We start from the raw sequence: 21,686 nt of genomic DNA on the forward strand, positions 1-21,686 counted from the left end.
AAAAATACAATCTAAAGGTAAACTTTTATGAGAGGGGGGGGGGGGGGGGTTGGTCAGATGCCTTTTTATTCTGTCAGTACTCCTGAGAGCAAAGCCATGAAGTTTTCACCTGGTTACCATTCCGAGGTAATCTGCAGGGCTCCATTGTCAGTTTAACAGTCAAACACTCTTGGATGTATTAGTGGCTAAAGGTTGCAAGCAGGTTGTCCATGTGCAAATCCTTTGATCTTCGCATAGTACCTGTTCTAGCCAACCAGAAAATGTAGAGATTTTGATAAGGGGACTCTGCGTGGTCTCTGAAGTTGCATATCTTATTGTGATTAAATAAAACTATATATCAGAACAATATAGAGGTGTGTGAATGATATTCATTCTGTAGAATATGTTTCAATTGGCCCAGCACCCTAGATGAGATAGGCCGGTCACAGCAAAGGGTGAACCTGGGAATCTTCTATCCTTATTTTTTTTTCTTTAATAACGTTTTTTCCACTTCCTGACAATTTGACCGGTGTCAGATAAAGAAGAAAATGAGGGGAAGTCAACCCAATAAGGCTATAGACACAATAATATATACTTATTTTTAGAGGTGTACCATCAGATAATTTTAAAACAGGTTCTAAGTTTTTTCACCGATGGGAAAAAAACTGATGGGGCCCACACAAGATCGGTTCGTCTGATGAAAACGGTCCATCAGACCATTTTCATCAGACGAACCGATCGTGTGTACGCGGCATTAGGCTCCATGCACACTGGAAGCTAAAAAAAAAGCTATAGAAAACGCCAGTAGCTTTGCAGGGAGCTTTTCAAAGGTTTTTTTGCGTTTTTGCAATAGTGTTTATTAGTATTTTTAAGTGTAGCGTTTTTTAGCTTTTTTTTTTTTTCAATGGATAAAAAATGCTGAAAAACGCTGGCGAGCTGCGTTTTTGAGCGTTTAGTAGCATTTTCAACGCGATTTTCAGGCGTTCAGAAAAAAGCCCATAATCTCCATTGCTCATTAACGCTAAAAAACTCCCATGTGTGCATGGACACATAGGCCAACATAGAATACAGTTTACAGGCTTTTTAAAAAAAAACACCAAAACGCCAATAAACTGCAGTTTATGAGCTTCAGTGTGCATGGAGCCTATAAAGTAGAAATTTTAGCTTTGTTTCCTGTAAAACCTTTTTGATGGATCTTTTGTGAAAGATTCATGGATCCTCCTTCTGTTCCTGAAGCCTAAAAAGCATCTGTTAGTGCAGAGCTCAGCCTGGAAATTGGACCTGCAGTTGACTTACACCTAACCTGCTTTAGCCCTCGTTCACACTGGGCTGCGAGAGTGAAGCCGTGCGAGTTCAGCTAAACTCGCATGATTTCACTCCTGCTGGCAGTCCCGATTTCAGCCGCGATTTCAGAGACATCTGTGCAGGTTTCTGCACAGATGTCAATGTAAATCGCGGCCCGAAATCGCAAAAAGTAGTAAAGGAACTACTTTTTGAAATCGGTGCAGCGCCGCAGATGCGGCGTCGCACCGATTAGGACGATGCCATTGCCGACAATTGCCGGCAAATGCCCCTGATTTGAGATGCGATTTGACATCTCAAATCGCATCTCAAATCGTACCAGTGTGAACCAGGCCTTGATTGGGTTTTGCATTCCCATACACTTGCAAATTCTGTCTGAAGTGAACAAAAGCCCATTGACACAGGTGCTTACACTGAGGTTTTGTTGGCCTTCACTAAGTTCGTCCACTAAACTTGATCAATTTAATTTTGACTAATAGCCTGGCTCACTCAATGGCTTCTTATAAACAAAGAAAGAAATGCTTTAGCTAGGGGTATGATCTTAATTGCATAGTTATATTGGTCCAGCTTGGAGAAGTTTAAAGTGATTCTAAATGAAAGAATGAAAATAATAAAAATAATATGTTATACTTACCTGCGCAGTGCAATGGTTTTGCACAGAGCAGCCCCAATCCTCTTGTTTTTGGTTCCCCCACTGGCGATCCTTGCCCCCCTGTCAAGTGCCCCCAATAGCAAGAGGCTGCCCCACTGAATACTGTCCTCTGAGGCCCACTTGCTTAGCACTGCTGCCTTTCACAGAACACCATGAATACAAAGGGCCAGATTCACAGAACAGATACGACGGCGTTTCTCTGAAACGCCGTCGTATCTCTCAGGCCCCGTACACACGACAGAGGAACTCGACGTGCTTGGCACGTCGAGTTCCTCGTCGAGTTTTGGGATGAAGCCGCCGAGGAGCTCGGCAGGCCGGCTTCTCCCATAGAAGAACGAGGACAACGAGAAAATAGAGAACATGTTCTCTATTTTCTCGTCGAGTTCCTCGGCGGCTCCATCGAGCCAAAACTGTACAGACGACAGAGTTTCTCGGCAGAATCCGGGTTTTGACCGAGTTTCTCGGTGAATTCTGCCGAGAAACTCTGTCGTGTGTACGGGGCCTCAGAGTGTCTATGCGGCTGATTCATAGAATCAGTTACACATAGATAGCCCTAAGATCCGACAGGTGTAATTGACTTACAACGTTGGATCTCAGGATGCAATACCTCGGCTGCCACTGGGTGGAGTTTGCGTCGTATTCCAGCGTCGGTTATGCAAATTAGCAGTTACGGCGATCCACAAAGGTTTTTCCCGTCGTTACGCCGGCGCAAGTCTTAGTTTCCCGTCGCAAAGTTAGGGCTGCTATTAACATGGTGTAAAATTACTCCACCATGTTAAAGTATGCCCTTCGTTCCCGCATCGCTTTTGATTTTTTTTTTTTTCGGCGTAAGTACGTTACGCACGTCGCGATTCACAAACACGTCGCGCCGCCGTAATTTCGCGCAAAGCACGTCGGGAAAATTGAGAACGGAGCATGCGCAGTACGTCCGGCGCGGGAGCGCGCCTAATTTAAATGGTACCCGCCCCATTTGAATTTTGAAGTTTACAGGTAAGTGCTTTGTGGATCGGACACTAACACTGAAAACTTGCGGCGGTGTAACGTAAACGGGTTACGTTACACGGCCGCAATTCTATGTGAATCTGGCCCATTGTGTTTCCTGGTTGGATGGTGTGAAAGTGTTTCCTGGTTGCAGGGTGTTGATGTCAAAATCCCCACCTTGTCCAATCAGAAAACACATTGTATCTGTTGAAAAAATACAAGATGTTCTGTGAATGACAGTAGTAGCAAGCAAGTCATGCCCTATAGTCAATATGCAGTGAGGCAGCCAGTCAGCACAGGACCCGGAAGATTACAGTGATCCCTCTAGTAGTGCAGTCTACCATAGCCATGTCCAGCTTCCACGGCGGTCCATAAAGACATGGATGAGTGAGTTTGGAGTAGAGGAACTTGACTGGCCTGCACAGAGTCCTAATCTCAGCCCCATAGTACACATTTAGGATGAATTAGAGCAGAGACTGCGAGCCAGACGTTCTTGTGCAACATCAGTGCCTGACCTTACAAATGTGCTTCTGGAAGAATGGTCAAACATAGACACACTCCTAAACCTTGTGGACAGCCTTCCCAGAAGAGTTGAAGCTGTTATAGTTGCACGGGGGGGGGACTCAATATTGAACCCAACGTACTAAGACTGGGATGCAATTAAAGTTCACGTGTGTGTAAAGACAGGTGTCCCAATACTTTTGATAATATAGTGAACATTGTGTATTCCTTTATTGTCCAGTCACAGGCTGAGGGAGTCCATGACAACCTGGGCTCAGAGGAAATGATTGAATGATGCTTGGCTGTCAAACTGGTGACATCTAGCAGCTGAAAGGAATTACTGTGGGTAAAGACTTTGGATTGGTGAAAATTGTAGTAATAGCTTATTTTTTACTTTATCTTTTAATGAGCTGTTGATTTGTGTATATTCATTTTTGGCTGGAGTTCTGTTTATGATATTGATTTGTTTTACCATTGTAAAAACTAAAAGACTAAGGGGCAGATTCAGATACATTGGTGTATCTCTCCGCGCGGCGTAACGTATCTCAGATACGTTACGCCGCTGTAATTTAGGGCGCAAGTTCCGTATTCAGAAAGAACTTGCGCCCTATGTTACAGCGGCGTAACGTATGTGGTCCGGCGTAAGCCTGCGTAATTCAAATGTGGATGGTGTGGGCGTGTTTTACTTAAATTTACTGTGACCCCACGTATTTGACGTGAAAAAATCCCAGTGCGCATGCTCGAAGTTCCGCCGCAAATCGTCATTGCTTTCGACGTGAACGTAAATTACGTCCAGCCCTATTCGCGAACGACTTACGCAAACGACGTAAAATTTTCAAAACTCGACGCGGGAACGACGTCCATACTTAACATAGGATACGCCTCATATAGCAGGGGTAACTATACGCCTAAAAAAGCCTAACGTAAACGACATAAAAAATGTGCCTGGCAAACGTACGTTTCTAAATCGGCGTATCTACCTAATTTGCATATTCAACGCGTAAATATACGGAAGCGCCACCTAGCGGCCAGCCTAAAATTGCAACTAAGATACGACGGCGTAAGAGACTTATAGGTAGATTCAGAAAGAGTTAGGCCGGCTTATCAGTAGATAAGCCGACCTAACTCCGAATCTACGCCGCCGTATGTTTAAGCGTATGCTCAAACAAAGATACGCTTAAACATATCTAAGATAGGCCGGCTTGCGCCGTCCTATCTTAGATTGCAATTTTTCGGATGGCCGCTAGGTGGCGCTTCCATTGCGGCCGGCGTAGATTATGTAAATGAGCTTGTACGCCGATTCACGAACGTACGCCCCGGTGGAATAACACCGTAACAATGTTAAAGTATGGCCGCCTTTCCCGCCGCGAGGTTCGAATTTTTTACGTCGTTTGCGTAAGTCGTCCGCGAATCGGGAGTTACGTCGTCCACGTCAAAATCAATAGGCCCGTACGGCGTACTGAGCCGCAATGCGCACTGGGAAATGTAGGCGCCCGGCGCATGCGCAGTAGCAAGAAACGTCAAAAAACATGAGGTCAAGCCTCATTACCATACAACACGCCCTCATTCAACCAATTTGAATTAGGCGCCCTTACGCCCGCCGCGATTACACTACGCCGCCTTAAGTAAGGAGGTAAGTGCTTTGAGAATCATGTACTTGCCTCTCTTGCTTAAGGCGGCGTAGTGTAAACACGCTAGGCTACGCCGTCTTAACATTGCACGGCCGTACCTGAATCTACCTAACATGCCGATCGGATCTTAGTCAAATCTATGCGTAACTGATTCTATGAATCAGGCGCATAGATACGACGCCGCACACTCAGAGATACGACGGCGTATCTGGAGATACGCCGTCGTATCTCTTACCTGAATCTACCCCTAAGCGCCTGCGTGGGCAGATTTATTACTCTTATTATTATTCTTTATTGAATAAAAGTTATTGAACCAGAAAACGACAATACTTTTGCGTCTTCTGTCTTAATAAAAAGTTTCTAGCAGCACACTGAGACACTGGCACAACATGTGTGTTAGCTGTAGTTTTCCTAAAGTCGGTAAAACAAACATGGATATGTTGTTTATGTCAGCAGTACAGTACCACTCCTGTTTATGCCACCAAGCCCAATGCTTTCATCAATGTGATTAGCCGGCAGCAGTTAGGAGAGGGTGCAGTAAACACATTATGAAAGGATTGTTTTTATACAGATCATGATAGAACAGACATAGCTCAACAGTTTGTAAGCCTGGATTTCCTTGCTATGTGTGTTTTGGCAGAGTTTCCTCCACACTACTGTGATCTGCCAATCAAGAGGTTGCATGTTCACATGTACCTTCTACACTCCCCAGAGCCATTGTATGCCTAAACACTGAACTTCAGCTTCACCACACGATTGGATTTTGTGTGATGGCAGGGTTTTGTCGGAAAATCCAACCGTTTGTACGCTCCATCAGACAATTGTTGGCAGAATTTCCAACAACAAATGTGGGATAGCATGCTTTAAAATTTTCCGACAACAAATGTGTGATGTCAAATTATCCGATAGTGTGTACAGAAGTCCATCGGAAAAAAATCCAAAGTACAAACACGCATGCTCAGAAGCAATGCTAATCATAACAAAACATTAGCAAAAGTTGCCCAAAGGGTGGCGCTAAAGAGCAGAAAAACCACGTAGTTTCTGTTTGCAGACAAAGTTTTGCCGTTTGTATGCAGAGCAAGTTCATGGCCAATGCCCTTCGGACAAAATTCCATGGCTTGGTCTGATGGAGATCTGATTGTGTGTACGAGGCTTAAGAGTGGAAAAACTACAACATTAATGGGCCATGTACAAGTGGGCTTTTGCTTGTACAGTATAAGAGCAAGCTTGCAAAACTTTAGGCCAGCTTCAAGCAAAGTTCATCTTTTGGGCCATGTTATATGTAACACCCATATTTAAGGGGTTAATGTAACATGGTGAAAATGCTCCCCTTCACCTTCACTACACTTCACGGGTTCATCACTGAGTACTACACTTGATAATCAGCGCACACGTAGTCCATTGACACTTTCTCAGACTCTCCAGCTGGAAGCCTGCATGGAGGTACGGACAGCGAATTGGAGGAACCGTCTGCAGAAGTCTGACATTGCACTGATAACAGTGTAAAGCAAATATAAAATACACACTTAGAAGAAAAAAGGTGAATGTAGCTTAGGAACAGCGATCGGTATCCTCCTCCAGGAAGTCCCATCCCCCCACAGTTAGAAACACTCCCTAGGGAACACATTTAACCCCTTGATCGCCCCCTAGTGTTCACCCCTTCCCTGCCAGTGACATTTACACAGTAATCAGTGCATTTTTATAGCACAGATAGCTGTATAAATCTCACTGGTCCCAAAAAAGTGTCAAAAGTGTTCAATCTGTCAGCCGCAATGTCACAGTCCCACTAAAAATCGCACATTGCTGCCATTACTAGTAAAAAAAAAAATAATAATAATAAAAATGCCATAAATATATTCCCTGTTGTGTAGATGCTATAACTTTTGCGCAAACCAATCAATATTTGCTTATTGCGATTTTTTCACAAGAACATGTAAAATACATATAGGCCTAAACTGATGAAGACATTTTTTGGGGGGATATTTATTATAGCAAAAAGTAAAAAATAGCGTGGTTTTTTTTCAAAATTGTCAGTTTTTTTTGTTTATAGCGTAAAAAAAAGTAAAAACCGCAGAGGTGATCAAATACCACCAAAAGAAAGTTCTATTTGTGGGAAAAATAGTCCGCTCCTCGACTCCAAGAACAACCTCAGCCCCTTTGACACACCTAGTTGAATGAAAGTCACTGCAAGCACTTATAAGAACACAAGTATAGATATCTTTAACTTGGCCGTGAATTAGTACCAGGAAATAGACATAAAACAGTTTGGTGGTAAATAAGGATGAGCCGAACACCCCCCTGTTCGGTTTGCACTAAAACTTGCAAACAGGCAAAAAATTTGTTCGAACGCGCGAACACCGCTAAAGTCTATGGGACACGAACATGAAAAACCAAAAGTGCTAATTTTAAAGGCTTATATGCATGGTATTGTTTGGGGACCCGGGTCCTGCCCCAGGGGACATGTATCAATGCAAAAAAATTACAGATTCCAATATCCCCCCCCGCCCGCAGACCGCCACAACCACCAGGCAAGGGTTGTGGGTATGAGGCCCATGTCCCCATCAACATGGGGACAAGGTGCTTTGGGGTCAGACACCAAAGCATCCTCCCCATGTTGAGGGCATGTGGCCTGGTACGGTTCAGGAGAGGGGGTGCTCTCTCGCCCCTGCGGCCTGCCAAGTTGCTTGCTCGGATAAGGGTCTGGTATGGATTTTTGGGGGACCCCTACTCCATTTTTTTTTATTTTGGCGCAGGGTTTCCCTTAAAATCCATACCAGACCTGAAGGGTCTGGTATGGATTTTGAGGGGATCCCTACGTCATTTTTTTTATTTAGTGCATAATATCCATACCAGACCTGAAGATTTTTACATTTTGGTTTGGGGTTCCCCTTAATATTCATACCAGACTCAAAGGGCCTGGTAATGGACTGGGGGGGAACACATGCCGTTATTTTCAATGACTTGTATCTATATTGCTGGGACCCAACAATTCATTACAGCCATGATCAGTTTTAAATGACTTTTTTCCTTTAGAAATGTAATTTTGCTGTGGGACTGTTCTAAACACGGGAAAAATGTGCCACTTTACAGGCATACTATAGACACCCCCAGGCACGAAATTTAAAGGAATATTTCACTTTTATTGTTTCACTTTAAGCATTATTAAAATCACTGCTACCGAAAAAAACTCAGTTTTGAAAAAAAAAGTTGCATTGATACATATCCCTTGGGGCAGGACCCGGGTCCCCAAACACTTTTTATGACAATACCATGCATATAAGCCTTTAAAATTAGCACTTTTGATTTTTCATGTTGATCTCCCATAGACTTTAAACTGTGTTCCGCAGCTTTCGAATTTTCCGCAATAATGTTCGCTTTTCGGCGAACAGGTGAACACCTGATGCTCAAGTGGAACTTACGTTTGACTCGAACATCGGGCTCATCCCTAGTGGTAAATCTCAATGTATTGGTACTGGTTAGAATGAATGGCGGTTTGAGCTTAAATGAGCATACATTAGGTAGATTCAGACACAGTCTGCTAGACAGTATAATCACCATGCCAAAGTAACTTAGAATTGAGTTCTATACCACTAGACCGGAATCAATACACAAATCAGCAAAGTTATAGTAAGCGTTCATTTTTTTTAAAAACACATATCATACTTACCTGTTCTGTGCAATGTTTTTGCGCAGAGCAGCCCCAATCCTCTTCTAAGGTCCTCCATTGACGCTCCCGACTCCCTTCCCCCCCTGCCGAGTGCCCCTATTACAAACCGCTTGTTATGGGGGCACTCATGCATGCTCCTTCCCAAGCTGGCTCTTTGTGTCCATAAGAGACACTACAAATTCTGGATGGACCCTCTGCACACTGCTACATCCTTCCAAGCAAACTATGCAATGAAAAAAACAGGGATATTTAGTTCACACATATTGCAATACATGTTTAAGCTGACCAACTGCAAAAAAGCAATCCCTCTTATGGCCAGTCCTACACTGCCTTGCCACTGCAAATGCTAAGGTGGACACCATGCCAACATGGGGTATAAAGACCCAAGGGGGGAAAGCTACAAGGTTCAAATCTGGTCACTGACCTGGGGTACAACAAAGAAAATATATACCTGTGCTCAAATCCCAATAGCTTGTACATGTATTTGAACTATTCATAAGACACATAGCCCCAAGCTCACTTCTAACTGGCTGTGATTGACAGCAACAGGAGCCAGTTGCTCCCACTGCTGTCTCTAAACCAGTGAGAAGTGAGAAAGCCAAGAGAGTCTTGCCTATTATGCAAATTGTTGGGTCGAGATCAGGCTCAGGTAAGAGACAGGGGGCTGGGGGGAAGCTGCACTCAGTAGGTTTTTTACCTTCATGCATGAAGGTAAAAATCTTCTCCCTTTACAATCACTTTAACCACAATGTGAATAATAATACTATAGCTATTGCACTCTAGGAGAAGGGTTAGGACATGGTGCAATATCCCCTGAGAGGTAACTCTTGGCATATGCAATGGGTAAAGGTCTCTGTGTAGTAACTGTAAAGGGACAGTATTTAGGCCTAACTCTTCAGCCGGCTAACTTTGGGGCCCAGTTGAATTGTTGGTGCAAATGAGAATAGTCCAAGTCAAGCCTGCAGGCAGCAATAAAGCTACTAGATTGCTATATGATCAGTTCCTAAATGGCTCAGTCTCTTTAGCAGCAGATAGTAAATCCCCACAGTAGCAGCTCACCAGTTCCAGACATACTGCAGCTCACCATCGGTCTCACACAGTGGTTAGTTCACTCCCTGCTCTGCACCCTTGTGACTCTGGCTGTCAGCACCCTTGAACTCAGCACTCTGGATCCCACTCAGGTTGCAAATATGCAGCAGGGAAGGTGCAAACTGGACAGTGATGTGCATTCTCCAGCCTCTCTCATTGCAAGGGAAAGCTGTGTCCTGTACAGCCCAGGAAAATGCAGCTTTTTCCCCTACTCCCAGCAATCTCCTCTAGGGGGAATGTAGCTCTTGATTACATAGTAGAATCTCTCTTCAGGGCTTCCAACAGTGCATTGCTGCCTGACACAGTCTATTGAAGACTTCCTGCTCAGCAGCTCTCTCCCCTTGCTGATATAGCTGTCAATCAGTTCAGCACCACAGGGCAGCAGTTACAGAAAGCAGCTGTGGCCAGTGCTTCACGCACTCTAATTTTTAGCCAAGCACCTGTCTATATCTGCTAAAGCCTGCTTGCCACTAGTTTAAAATGTATGACATTATTCCAATCATCTGCCTTTAACATTTACAAAATGGAGCTAAATATTGCTAAAAGCTTCAACAGTGCTTTTGTAAAATTTTGTTTTTACACCTTGCACATAAGCACGCTAAATCTCATATGTGCAAGGTGTAATGGCTATATTGATAACAATGTGAATCAAGGATTGATTAATTTCACACAAAGAACCTATCTGTATTGTTGTGGACAGCCTTGGAACTCTCCTTGGTAATTACTGTCCAAACATGCTCAATGTGACACCCCAAGACAATAATTTGATGGCGACAGTTTAACATCCCACAGCTGCTGTCCGAGTATAACGATTACACTTTCAGCTTCACCCTGCGCAGAGTTTTCCCAGCTGCCAACATACGGTTTTACAGAAACACACACCAATCACAGCATATGCTGTACAAATTCTAATCTGTAAGAAATGTCTTAGACACTCGCTGCCAGACCCTGACAGTGTTTAAAATATGGTAGCCTTCACAATAGCAATGATTCTTTAATTTCTGATTAGAGCATTCAGAGATTTCACCTAATGATTTCTTTATAAAAATTTTCTGCAAAGTTTAATTTACTTGGAGTAGGTCCAAGGTGATGTATTAAGGTCATTGACTTTCATGAATGACCCCTAGCAATCCTTCATAATTTTGGTGCAAAAGTGTTCCAGCTGCCAATTGCAGCAGCATTTTGTTGGCCCTCCAGAGCGAGCCACTGAGCCAAACCCCCCTGTCGCCCCAGTCAAGAGAGCCCGGGAATGAGATGTAGGAATGATGAAGAGTTTAATTAGATTTCAGTGGACACTCCTACAATGCCAGTTTTTCTCACTACATCAACATTTCCAGAATATAATGTTTTGCAGCCCGATAGGGCTTCCTGAAGACGCTGCATCAGTGAAACATGTAGAGGCGGTAATATGATCGTCATATCCGGTATAAGCGGGGACGTCACTTCCGGTTCCGTTCTATGGAGTGCACGCCAAGCGGTGGCTAGAATTTATTTTTATTGTATGGGCACTTATATCAAATAAATACTACACTATGAGATCATTCATCTTTTATATTGTGCCTTATACATCCTCTGAGAGGAATTAGCAACATTGTGGGGAAGAAGTTTCTGTTTATGGATAACTGCCAATTAGCCAAAGTATTTGGAGAGCACACTGGAGTCTGTGGATTTAGCGGTTATGACTTTTAGTTAGGGGTCCTATGAGTGCATTGGAGTGGCATATGTGGTGATATATTGCTACAATTAGGCCTCATGCACACTGGACATAAAAACACCAGTAACGTTAGCTGTAGAAAGCTGTAGCTGTAGAATGAGTTTTGCAACATTTTTGCAAAAGCATTTCATAGCGTTTTTCAGCATTTTTTTGCATTTTTTTAGCAAAATTACACTCCTACAAAAACTATACTCCATGTTTTTCACTGTTTTTAAGCATTTATCAGAGTTAGAGCATTTTTGCAGCTGAAAAACTCCTCTTAAAACCCACTAGCTCTGGGGTTATTTTCCAGCCAAAAAAACGCTCCTGCCAAAAACCACTGATAACAGCCTATGTGTGCATGGGCACATAAGAGGCAAGAGAGACTTCAGTACACCTTTTTCATATTGGTGGATGGGACTTTGCAGCCCGATAACCAACAAATTGTTGCACAGAATGAAATTATGATTTGATAGACATTAGACTTGACATGGGTCATGGTCTTTATATTTTTATACATTCGGGTAGAAGTTTGTTCTAAAAGTAATTTTATTATAACTGGGATTATGAATTATGTGTAGAGTTTTAGAACCGGAGATGTATGAAAAGGGCAGCTTTAGGTCAAGTCGTGTTAGATTTCAATTGTGTATTGCCTCTAAATGGTTTTGCAAGGGCCAATTACAACCAGGATGGCCTACTAAAGGTTTTATGACATGGCAATTTTACCACGTGGGCTTATTTAGAAGTCTTTTGCCTCTGTGAAGCCCCAGCTAAGTACAGTTTAATTCAACTTGATCTCCTCTAGCTGGTTGATGGGGGATATATGAAAATGTGTCAGTTCTCTGCTTGGTCATGTACACAAGATTTAAAGAATAAGTTCACCTTCAAGAACATGTTACATGTTCCACCTCTTTTTAGGATGGAACAGGTAACATGTTCCCGATCCTGCAGCTGCTTCCCGATCTCCGTAATCCCTGTGACAGCAAGCCAAGGATCTTTTCCCTGTACCTGCTGTCACTATTTAAAAAAGGGTGGTCATGCGGGGCTTCGCCCACATGGCTGCATCCTTGATTCACAGATCCCTGTAGCTTTGGCTGTCTGCTTTCATTTTTCAATGAAAACCAGGGCGCTGTTGAGCGTTCAAGTTCATTGAGTCTTCCTGTTTTTGTGAAACTGCTTGCCCTTGTCAGCTTATACTGATAGTCTGTAGGAGTCCCGCATGGCGCCCGTGATCTGATGTAAATGCATATTTTTTACCTGCAAAAAAAGTTTTTTTTTTTTTTTTATGTGAACTTATCCTTTTAATTAAATAATTGTGTCACTGACTTGTGAATTTTGGGGAAATAAGGGTGGTGCTTTGTTCCATATGAATCTGCAATTCTTGCAAGTCAGTTTGGGGTTCATCTGACCCCATTATCATCACAAATGTCAAGTGTTCTAATTTAGAAAACAGGTCCACTGGATTGCAATTCAAAAATCAGAAGGTTTATAATAAAGTAGGAGGTGTCCTCGTGTGGTTATTATTCTTTCATATATTATATTACCGGCTATCTTAACACATTTTGCACAACAGCTGCTTAATCATAAAGCTTTACAAACAGAGAAGAAAGGATTGTGTATGATGTGCAAGGCTGTTTGCTTACCATTGAGCAAAAAAAAAAAAAAAAGAAGTAGGGTGTGAGAAAATGAAAACGTATTATTTTAGCTATCAAGTACATTGGTAGCTCAAGAAAAGTCTGGACCATTTTTGAAGGTATGGAAATCGTCTATAAAAGATGTGTTTTTTTTCCCCCCATGCAGAAATCGTTCCTCGAGATCTTCGGATGAAAGAGAAGTTTTTAAAGCATTTAACAGGTAAGTTTGACTTATAAAAATGAATTGCTAGAAAATAAATAAAAAAATTACAACATTAACCAGTTAAACTTCAGAGTTCATATGTTTCACATAGGGGCCTCCTAATTGGGCAGAGATTTTGTTCTTACTTATGATACAGAAATGTTACAGATATGTTTTGGGGACTAACAAAGCTTTCTTTTGATAGTATTTAAAAAATAATTTTTGTATATATTTTAAAGTACAAAACTGATATATAATTGTCGTCTGACACATCCCCACGAGTAACAGCTAGAGCTCTCTATTTATCCAGTCAGCAAGGACATAATGTTTATAGGGTTCAATAAATTTTTATTATCAGATTTTTAGACAAACATATCAACATCAACCGGGTCATAAACCCAACAGAGGTTTACCCGATCGGTAAAAGTACATGAAAGTATTGTTACAAATAATATGGGTAACATTTAAATTACCATAGCCAATGCTTGGATGGAAAGAAATAGAAAAAGAAACATACAAATAAATGTTGAGTAAACACGTTGGAAAAAAAAGGGTATGTAAGTAATACATAGTATAGTGTAGCCCAACATGGAATTAAAACCACCAATGTCCCTGCCGCCCCTCTGGGAGCCTGCTGCGGCCAGGAACTAGGGTAGTAATGTCCATGGTATTTATATAGTCAGGGCTGAGGTTCGAAAAACCGTCCATCAGCTTTTAAAAAAAATATACTGTTATCTGAGAGCTCGGTGAAAACACCGAGCCCGCAGAGGACAGGTAGAAGCAAAGTATGGTATGTTTAATTGGCCCTGGGCCACATAACAAAAATGAATGAAGCAAAACTAAAAATCGATAGTAAGGTTAGATTAAGAGAAAAAAAACAAGAAAGAAGACAGAAAAGATAAGGAAGAAGGAACAAAGAAAAAAGGGGAGGGGAGGGGGGTCGGCGTGCTCCGATTCAGAACGGCCTTTCACACCGATAGGGTTGAATAGACCGGCACTTAGTAATTAACAAGGGCTTAGGGTGAGTTCAACCTAGATTTTAATTTATCTGAAGTGGTATATTGTTTCCATACACTCCAAATGGAAAGGAATTTAGCATGGGTGTCAAGGGATTTGGCCTGCATTTCCTCCATGAGCATAATATTATTCATCTCACTTACCCATTCGACCAGAGTCGGGGGGGCAGTAGATCTCCAATGTCTGGAAATCAACTGTCTGCCAGCACTCACGCAAAATTTCAAAAGGGTATGCTTTTCAAACTTAAAAGAGCCTGGAAGAATGGAGAGGAGGGCTATAAAAGGAGAAGGAGCAAGTGTTTTATCATAGAGGTCTCCATAGATCTGAAAAATCATATCCCAAAAAGGGCGAATTAAGTCACAGTCCCACCATGTATGGCAATACGTACCCATAGCGTGGTTGCATCTCCAACAGGAGTCAGAAGCGGAAGGAAACATGGTCCTGAGGGTGACTGGAACACGGTACCATCTTGACAATACTTTATAGTTCTTTTCTTGAGCATAAATATATAAAAAACAGGGTGCAATCGGCGCAAATATATAGATCAAAAAATGATGATATTAAAAGTGTATTTATGTGATACAGACCCCCAGGGTTCAGATCACTGGTAATGCCAGCTGAACACTAAGGGAAATTCGCAAAAATCCTAAGCAAGTAAAAAATAAAATAGAAAAAGTGCAGCGCAAAACTCAAATATATAAATGATACTGGTATACTCAAACACCAATACCATAAGTGTGAATATGAATATGCAGAAAAAATGAAAAAAAAAAAAAAATATTAAACATTAAATACAATTCAAACAAACAGTCCAAAAGTCCATAAGTGTCAGAAGATGAGTGAATTAAACGAAAATAAATCTCCACCACGTGACAATCCACCAAAATTTTGAAGTGATCCCTCCACCGTTGTAGATGGCTACTCTCACCTTCATATATGGACCACTGAGTTAACAGATGGTCAATAAAGCAAATCAAATAGGCAGGTCATGAACAGGAACCAGGCTGATGTATTAGATCCTCATAAGACAACCAAACCGCAAAGGACAGGTGCATGTAAAGAGATAATCACAGACTAAGTGCTCACTGTTGCAATGTGTGGATTTATTCTTTAAAAGAAGCAAAAGTCAGGCTACTCACATTTGGCCAGACAAAAAACGGCATGAAGTAACAATCTTTAGGAATGAACAGCAGATGAGCGACGTGGCCTGAAACATCACGTCGCTCATCTGCTGTTCATTCCTAAAGATTGTTACTTCATGCCGTTTTTTGTCTGGCCAAATGTGAGTAGCCTGACTTTTGCTTCTTTTAAAGAATAAATCCACACATTGCAACAGTGAGCACTTAGTCTGTGATTATCTCTTTACATGCACCTGTCCTTTGCGGTTTGGTTGTCTTATGAGGATCTAATACATCAGCCTGGTTCCTGTTCATGACCTGCCTATTTGATTTTCTTTATTGACCATCTGTTAACTCAGTGGTCCATATATGAAGGTGAGAGTAGCCATCTACAACGGTGGAGGGATCACTTCAAAATTTTGGTGGATTGTCACGTGGTGGAGATTTATTTTCGTTTAATTCACTCATCTTCTGACACTTATGGACTTTTGGACTGTTTGTTTGAATTGTATTTAATTTTTAATATTTTTTTTTTTTTTTTTTAATTTTCTGCATATTCATATTCACACTTATGGTATTGGTGTTTGAGTATACCAGTATCATTTATATATTTGAGTTTTGCGCTGCACTTTTTCTATTTTATTCTTTTCTTGAGCATAGCTCGAGATGGAGGACTTATGTGTGTAGAAGAAAGATTTACGCCAATCTGCCTCACTGATGTCTCTGCCTAGATCCTCCGACCAGGCTGTGGTAAACCTGGGTAGAGAATCATGTTTGTGACCCAAGATCAGTTTATAAATCTGGGATAAAGTATGTAGCGGAGTGTATGGGAGCGAGCATAGTTGCTCAAAGTCAGTCAAGGGTCTATGGACCTGGCCAGTGTCATGAAGTAATTTGCAATACATTGAAAGATGTAATCGGGTAAGCCATGTCACTCGGGAGGAAATCAGGGGGCTTGGGTGAAATGAATGTCCCAGACGAAACATTAAGATAGCGGTTGGCAGTGGGCCATGAGTCTCTCTTATACTGTAGTTATCTATTGTCGAGATACATCTACTTTCCGGGAGGGCTGGGTTGTCGAACAACGGAGTTAATGTTTATAAATACAGAATTATTGGACACAGAAGGGTTGGACCTGTGCAGAGAGCACATAGAGCACATGTTCTTCTTTGCAGCAAGCTGGCAAAAGTATGTTCTTCCCAGGCTTTGATTATATCCTAAAAATAAAAAATAACTTTAAGACTTACACACCTTTTGAATGTTCGGTTGGGGAGTTTGTTATTTTGTCACTGGTATTATTGCTATGTTTAATTATGTTGGTGTCTTGTGTAGCATAGACCTACAGAACTTTACACAAAATATAAAATTACTGATATCATTGAATTCCCGTGACACAGCTCACAATGTAATGTCTTCCCACAGTCATACACACCCATTATGGCAGCAGCTGATTAAAGGGGTTGGGGTTGTAAACGCTCATGTTTTTCACCTTAATTCATCCTATGCATTAGGGTGAAAAAACACTGTGCAGTATCCGGCCCACAGCCCCCCCCCCCCCCCCGTTTTACTTACCTGAGCCCCGAATTTCCATGGTAGCGATCCCACGTTGCTCTCTCCACGGCTTCTCAGCTCTTCATTCGATAGATTGATAGCAGCGCAGCCATTGACTCCTGCTGCTGTTAATCAAATCCAATGACATGACCACGGGGGGGTGGTACAAGAGGATGATCGGGGCCACTTGTGCAAAATGAACTGGACAGTGGAGGTAAGTATGACATGTTTGTTATTTAAAAAAAAAATTGACTTTTAGGATTGTTGGAGTGCTGTAAAAGAAGCCACAAAAATCAATGTAGCCTGATACCTGGTGGGAAATAAATAACCCCAGTATCACAAAGCCTTAAAAGAGAAGCAGGGCCAGAGCTCTTTTGGCCCTACTTTTCCTGTGGGTCACAGGAGTGCACTTATTTCTGTTGATTAATGTCACTGAGCTGGTCCAGACTCTGGAGGGATCCCAACTTTAATGCTGGGATACACCCAGATGCCTGACCAGTAGCTTGCCAAGCCTCTCAGCGTGCCGCTGAGAGCCTGAACCAGCCACTTCCACCCCCTCCACAGTCTGGTGCTTCAGTGAGCACTGGAGGGGCAGAGCAAAGAGCAGTGACTGATTGTCACCAGCTATCAGAATTGATTGATTAGTGGTCATGTGATCACTAGGTTCTAGGTCTTAGAGCCACCTGGGGACAGATGCAGCATCGGACGGATGCTGCATCTATCTAGGTGAATAAAAAAGTTTATTTTCTTTTTATAAATTCCCGAACTCCTCTTCTAACTACCTTTTAGGCCACTATGCTGCCTATATATAATTTTTTTGGTTGGATATGTTAAAATAAACCTTTATCAACAGTATTTGGACTGTCTGGACTGCATAAGGACCAACAGGAGAGAGGAAATCCTTTTTTTTTTATCATGGAAAAAATGATTCTCTGGGCTTTTTTCAGCCCAGAGAAGGTCTAAGCTCTTAGTCACATGGCAGCTGTGATATGTCTCTCCACTGTCTTATTCCAAAATGTAGTACCTGATGCTTTACACTATATGGCCTGATGCCTCGACTACCTATGAGTAGAGCCAGGCATCTTCATATGGCTAAGCAAATCTATTCATATGTAAATAGCAACTTTACATATCAATATCACTGCACTACAAGGATTAAAGTGTTACTAAACCCACAACACAAAAATCAGTCTGTATATGTAGTAAAGCACTCATTGTGGAACCTAAGAGGTTAATCCTCTGCATGGTGTAAAAAGGCAGTTTAACCTGTCTTCTCCGATCCCCCCATTCTTCCACTGTCCCCAATCCATCTGCTGATAAGACAGAGCCTTTGGAGTCACTCTGCAAATGCTCAGTTTGGTGTGTATTGCTAGTGAGTTTTCTTTTTCTTAGGTAGGTGCATGTGATCAGCACAGGGCCAATCAGCATTGTCCAGACAGAGGGTAGGGGGTACTGCAGCCTCATAGGACAGTCTGAGTAGAATAAAAGTGTATTGCTAGAGGGTTTTTATTTTCTTGGGAGGGTGCATGTGATCAGCACAAATAAAGAGTGAAGGTCTAAGCTCTTAGTCACATGGCAGTTGTGATATGTCTCTCCACTGTCCCATTCCAAAATACAGTACCTGATGCCTTATATTATAGCGCCTGATGCCTCAGCTACGTATGAGTAGAAACAGGCATCTTCATATGGGTAAGCAAATCTATTCATATGCAAATAGCAACTCAGATCGAATTGCTATTTACAAATAAGTATTGGGGGGGAGAAGTGCTAAGGTAAATATTTCTGCAGTGGGTACACGCCGTGACTAGGGTTGCCACCTCATCCCTTTAAAACCGAACACATATTAATTACACAGGTTCTGTGGCTAATTAAGGTGGTAATTAGACTCATTTGGTGCCTTACCTGCATTAAATCAGCCACAGAACCTGCGTAATTCATATGTGTTCGGTTTTAAAGGGATGAGGTGGCAACCCTAGCTGTGACAGGGTACACGCCTCTGTGTATGTCAGTGAGAGGTTGGAAAGGTCAGCTTTCCCTGTCTTGGAAAGGGTTAAGCCTGGCCCAACAGGTAAACCTCCTCTCTCTCTATATTAATTAGCCTGCACCTGATAGTGTGGAAGGAGAGTGAGAGCTCAGAGCGAGATCCAGGCTGCACTGGATGGACACAGACTGGAGAGGGTCTGCGTATTCGTGGAATTAAGGTCTGTCAGAACAAATGCTTATATTGGACTGTGTTTTTGTTTGTTTATACTAGAAGCCGGAATAGCCGCTCTAGTAAAGCGTAGTGAGGGACGCTCTTGTTTAGTTAGCCTCCTAAGGTGGAGTAGGCCTATTTATTTGTGTTTTTTTCATTGGACGCAATAAAGCTGCATTTGTTCACCATTTCTGTATAAAGACCAGTGACTTTCCTACAATGCTCATAGCATGTCTTTGAACTGATACCTGTGCACATGAAACCTCATACGCTTCTTTCATTCTCACAACTCCGTTAGTAAATTTAAATTTGTTGCTTTTTCATTTCAGGTCGACTTTCCTTCACAAGTCCAAATTGCAATAAACATTTTCGAAGGCTTTACAACAGCACGAGAGATTGCATGATTCCAGCTCGTAAGTAAGAAATTGCTCTACTTGGTTCCGAGAAGTAAACATTCACACGTAAGGCCCCATACACACGAGAGGATTTATCCGCAGATACGGTCCAGCGGACCGTATCCACGGATAAATCCTCTCGAGGATTTCAGAAGATTTCTATGCGATGGCGTGTACACACCATCGCATTGAAATCCGCGCTGAAATCCTCTGGCGATAACGTGTCGCGCCGTCGCCGCTATTATGACGCGGCGACGGGCGCGACGCTGTCATATAAGGAATTCCACGCATGCGTCAAATCATTACGACGCGTGCGGGGAATCCCTTTGGACGGATGGATCCGGTAAGTCTGTACAGACGAGCGGATCCATCCGTTGGAATGGATTCCAGCAGATGGATTTGTTGTGCATGTCAGCAAATATCCGATCTGCTGGAATCCATCCCAGAGGAGATTTCTCCGCGGAAACAGATCCGCTGGCGTGTACACACCATAGGATCTATCCGCAGAAACCCATTTACTGGGATTTATCTGCGGATGGATTCTATCGTGTGTATGGGGCCTAAAGCTAATTTACTTAAAAAGCTGCTAAAACTATACCCAGGGATAAATGAAGAAGCAGCTATGCAAATTGCCCAATGAAGCCCTAACCGCGTTTGCCAATACATTGGATAATAATATTGTAGTAGTCGTAGTCTATTGATAAGACCAGATGTTTAAAACGGTGCTTGGAAACTGCAGGGGTCACTGGTTAATGTGAACTATACGGAAGAATTTCACATTCAGGTTAAAGTAATGCGCAAAAACACTGAATGTCCATATTTTCATTTGGTTTTAATAATTTTTACTAAGAACATAACATGACTCCGCTGCACATGTTGGAAAGAAACAACGCATCTATGGAACAGAATCACAGCAGGAAGCTAACTTCTAAGAAAAGACACATAACATAAAGAATTTAGTGTTAGTGTAGCTGCAGAGGGTTCAGATGCATGTGAATCCATGAGATCAGGAGGTCCCATCATGATAGCTGCTTCCCTTTAATTACTAGTTTAGTGATCATGATCACATTACATTCTATATCTTGGAAGAGAGTAGCCTTTCCTCCTGTTCCTCCTCTAATAATGTTTGAGCCTCCAGTGGTACCTATATTTATAAAATATTAGCACTTCAGGAATTAATAGGATACTTAGAGACCACCCAGAAATTAGTGTGAACATTCTGTGGCAAAAACTATACCCTTATTGCATTCAGCAGGCATTGCCATCACCAAATGCAACCGATTTACATAAATGGGGCAGCACTGCAACTGCCCAGGACCGGCGTGTAATGCATGCAGCTGCAGGGTGGTGGTGAGGCATTGAAAGGGCAATATGTCAAATGCCTCTGAAAAGCGATCCACCGCAGATCAGTTTTCAGATACGCTGCTGCAATAGCTGCACGTTTAAACGTAGGCCAAGAGGTTTTCTACATGAGATGTAGAAAATCTATTTTTCATTTTGTGACAGGGCCCTGTACCTTTACATTACACTTTTTGTTTACATACAACAAGTTTAAGTGGCACTGTTTTCCACCAAGTACAAGAGGCTGAAGCCGATAGGACAGGAATAGGCAAAGCTAAAGTTCTGCTTTTTTTTCAATTCTTTATTTATTCATGGAATTTGGAAAAGCAATACAAAACAGCCAGCACATATTATATTACCAGGTAATATTATCCCAAATGGGAACCAGTCAGTAGAGGAAAACAGATAGGTAAGCTACATCCATCATAACAGGACATATCTGTATACAGGAAAATAATATTTTTTTTTTTAATAAACACATATGTCTCAGTAAATGCAATAGGCTGCATGACCCAGCAAAGAGCGGCTGGAAATGAGCAAAAAAAATTCCACCATATTTTGATACAATACGAGTGCGATTGCTACAATACAATCTGATGGAGAAATCTGGTATTTTAATAATCTGGTATTTTAATAACTAAGGTTCTCTCTGAAAATCATTGTATTTCGATTGCAAACTTTCAGTTTCTGAGTTCTCTAAAATAATATGTATAAGGATTTTGTTGTAATTAAAAAAGAT

At 42.0% G+C, this 21,686-nt stretch overlaps 1 protein-coding gene across 1 annotated transcript in view; it reads left to right on the forward strand.

Moving 5' to 3' along the window:
* ALKAL2 (ALK and LTK ligand 2) overlaps window positions 1-21,686 on the forward strand; it is a 114,930-nt gene that overhangs the window by 35,550 nt on the left and 57,694 nt on the right. The window contains exons 3-4 of the mRNA XM_040348671.1: window positions 13,296-13,349; window positions 19,541-19,624. Coding sequence (XP_040204605.1) covers window positions 13,296-13,349; window positions 19,541-19,624 — 138 coding nt within the window. The remainder of the gene's footprint in view (window positions 1-13,295; window positions 13,350-19,540; window positions 19,625-21,686) is intronic.

The sequence above is a fragment of the Rana temporaria genome, chromosome 4 (assembly GCF_905171775.1).
Source record: "Rana temporaria chromosome 4, aRanTem1.1, whole genome shotgun sequence".
Classification (NCBI taxonomy): domain Eukaryota; kingdom Metazoa; phylum Chordata; class Amphibia; order Anura; family Ranidae; genus Rana; species Rana temporaria.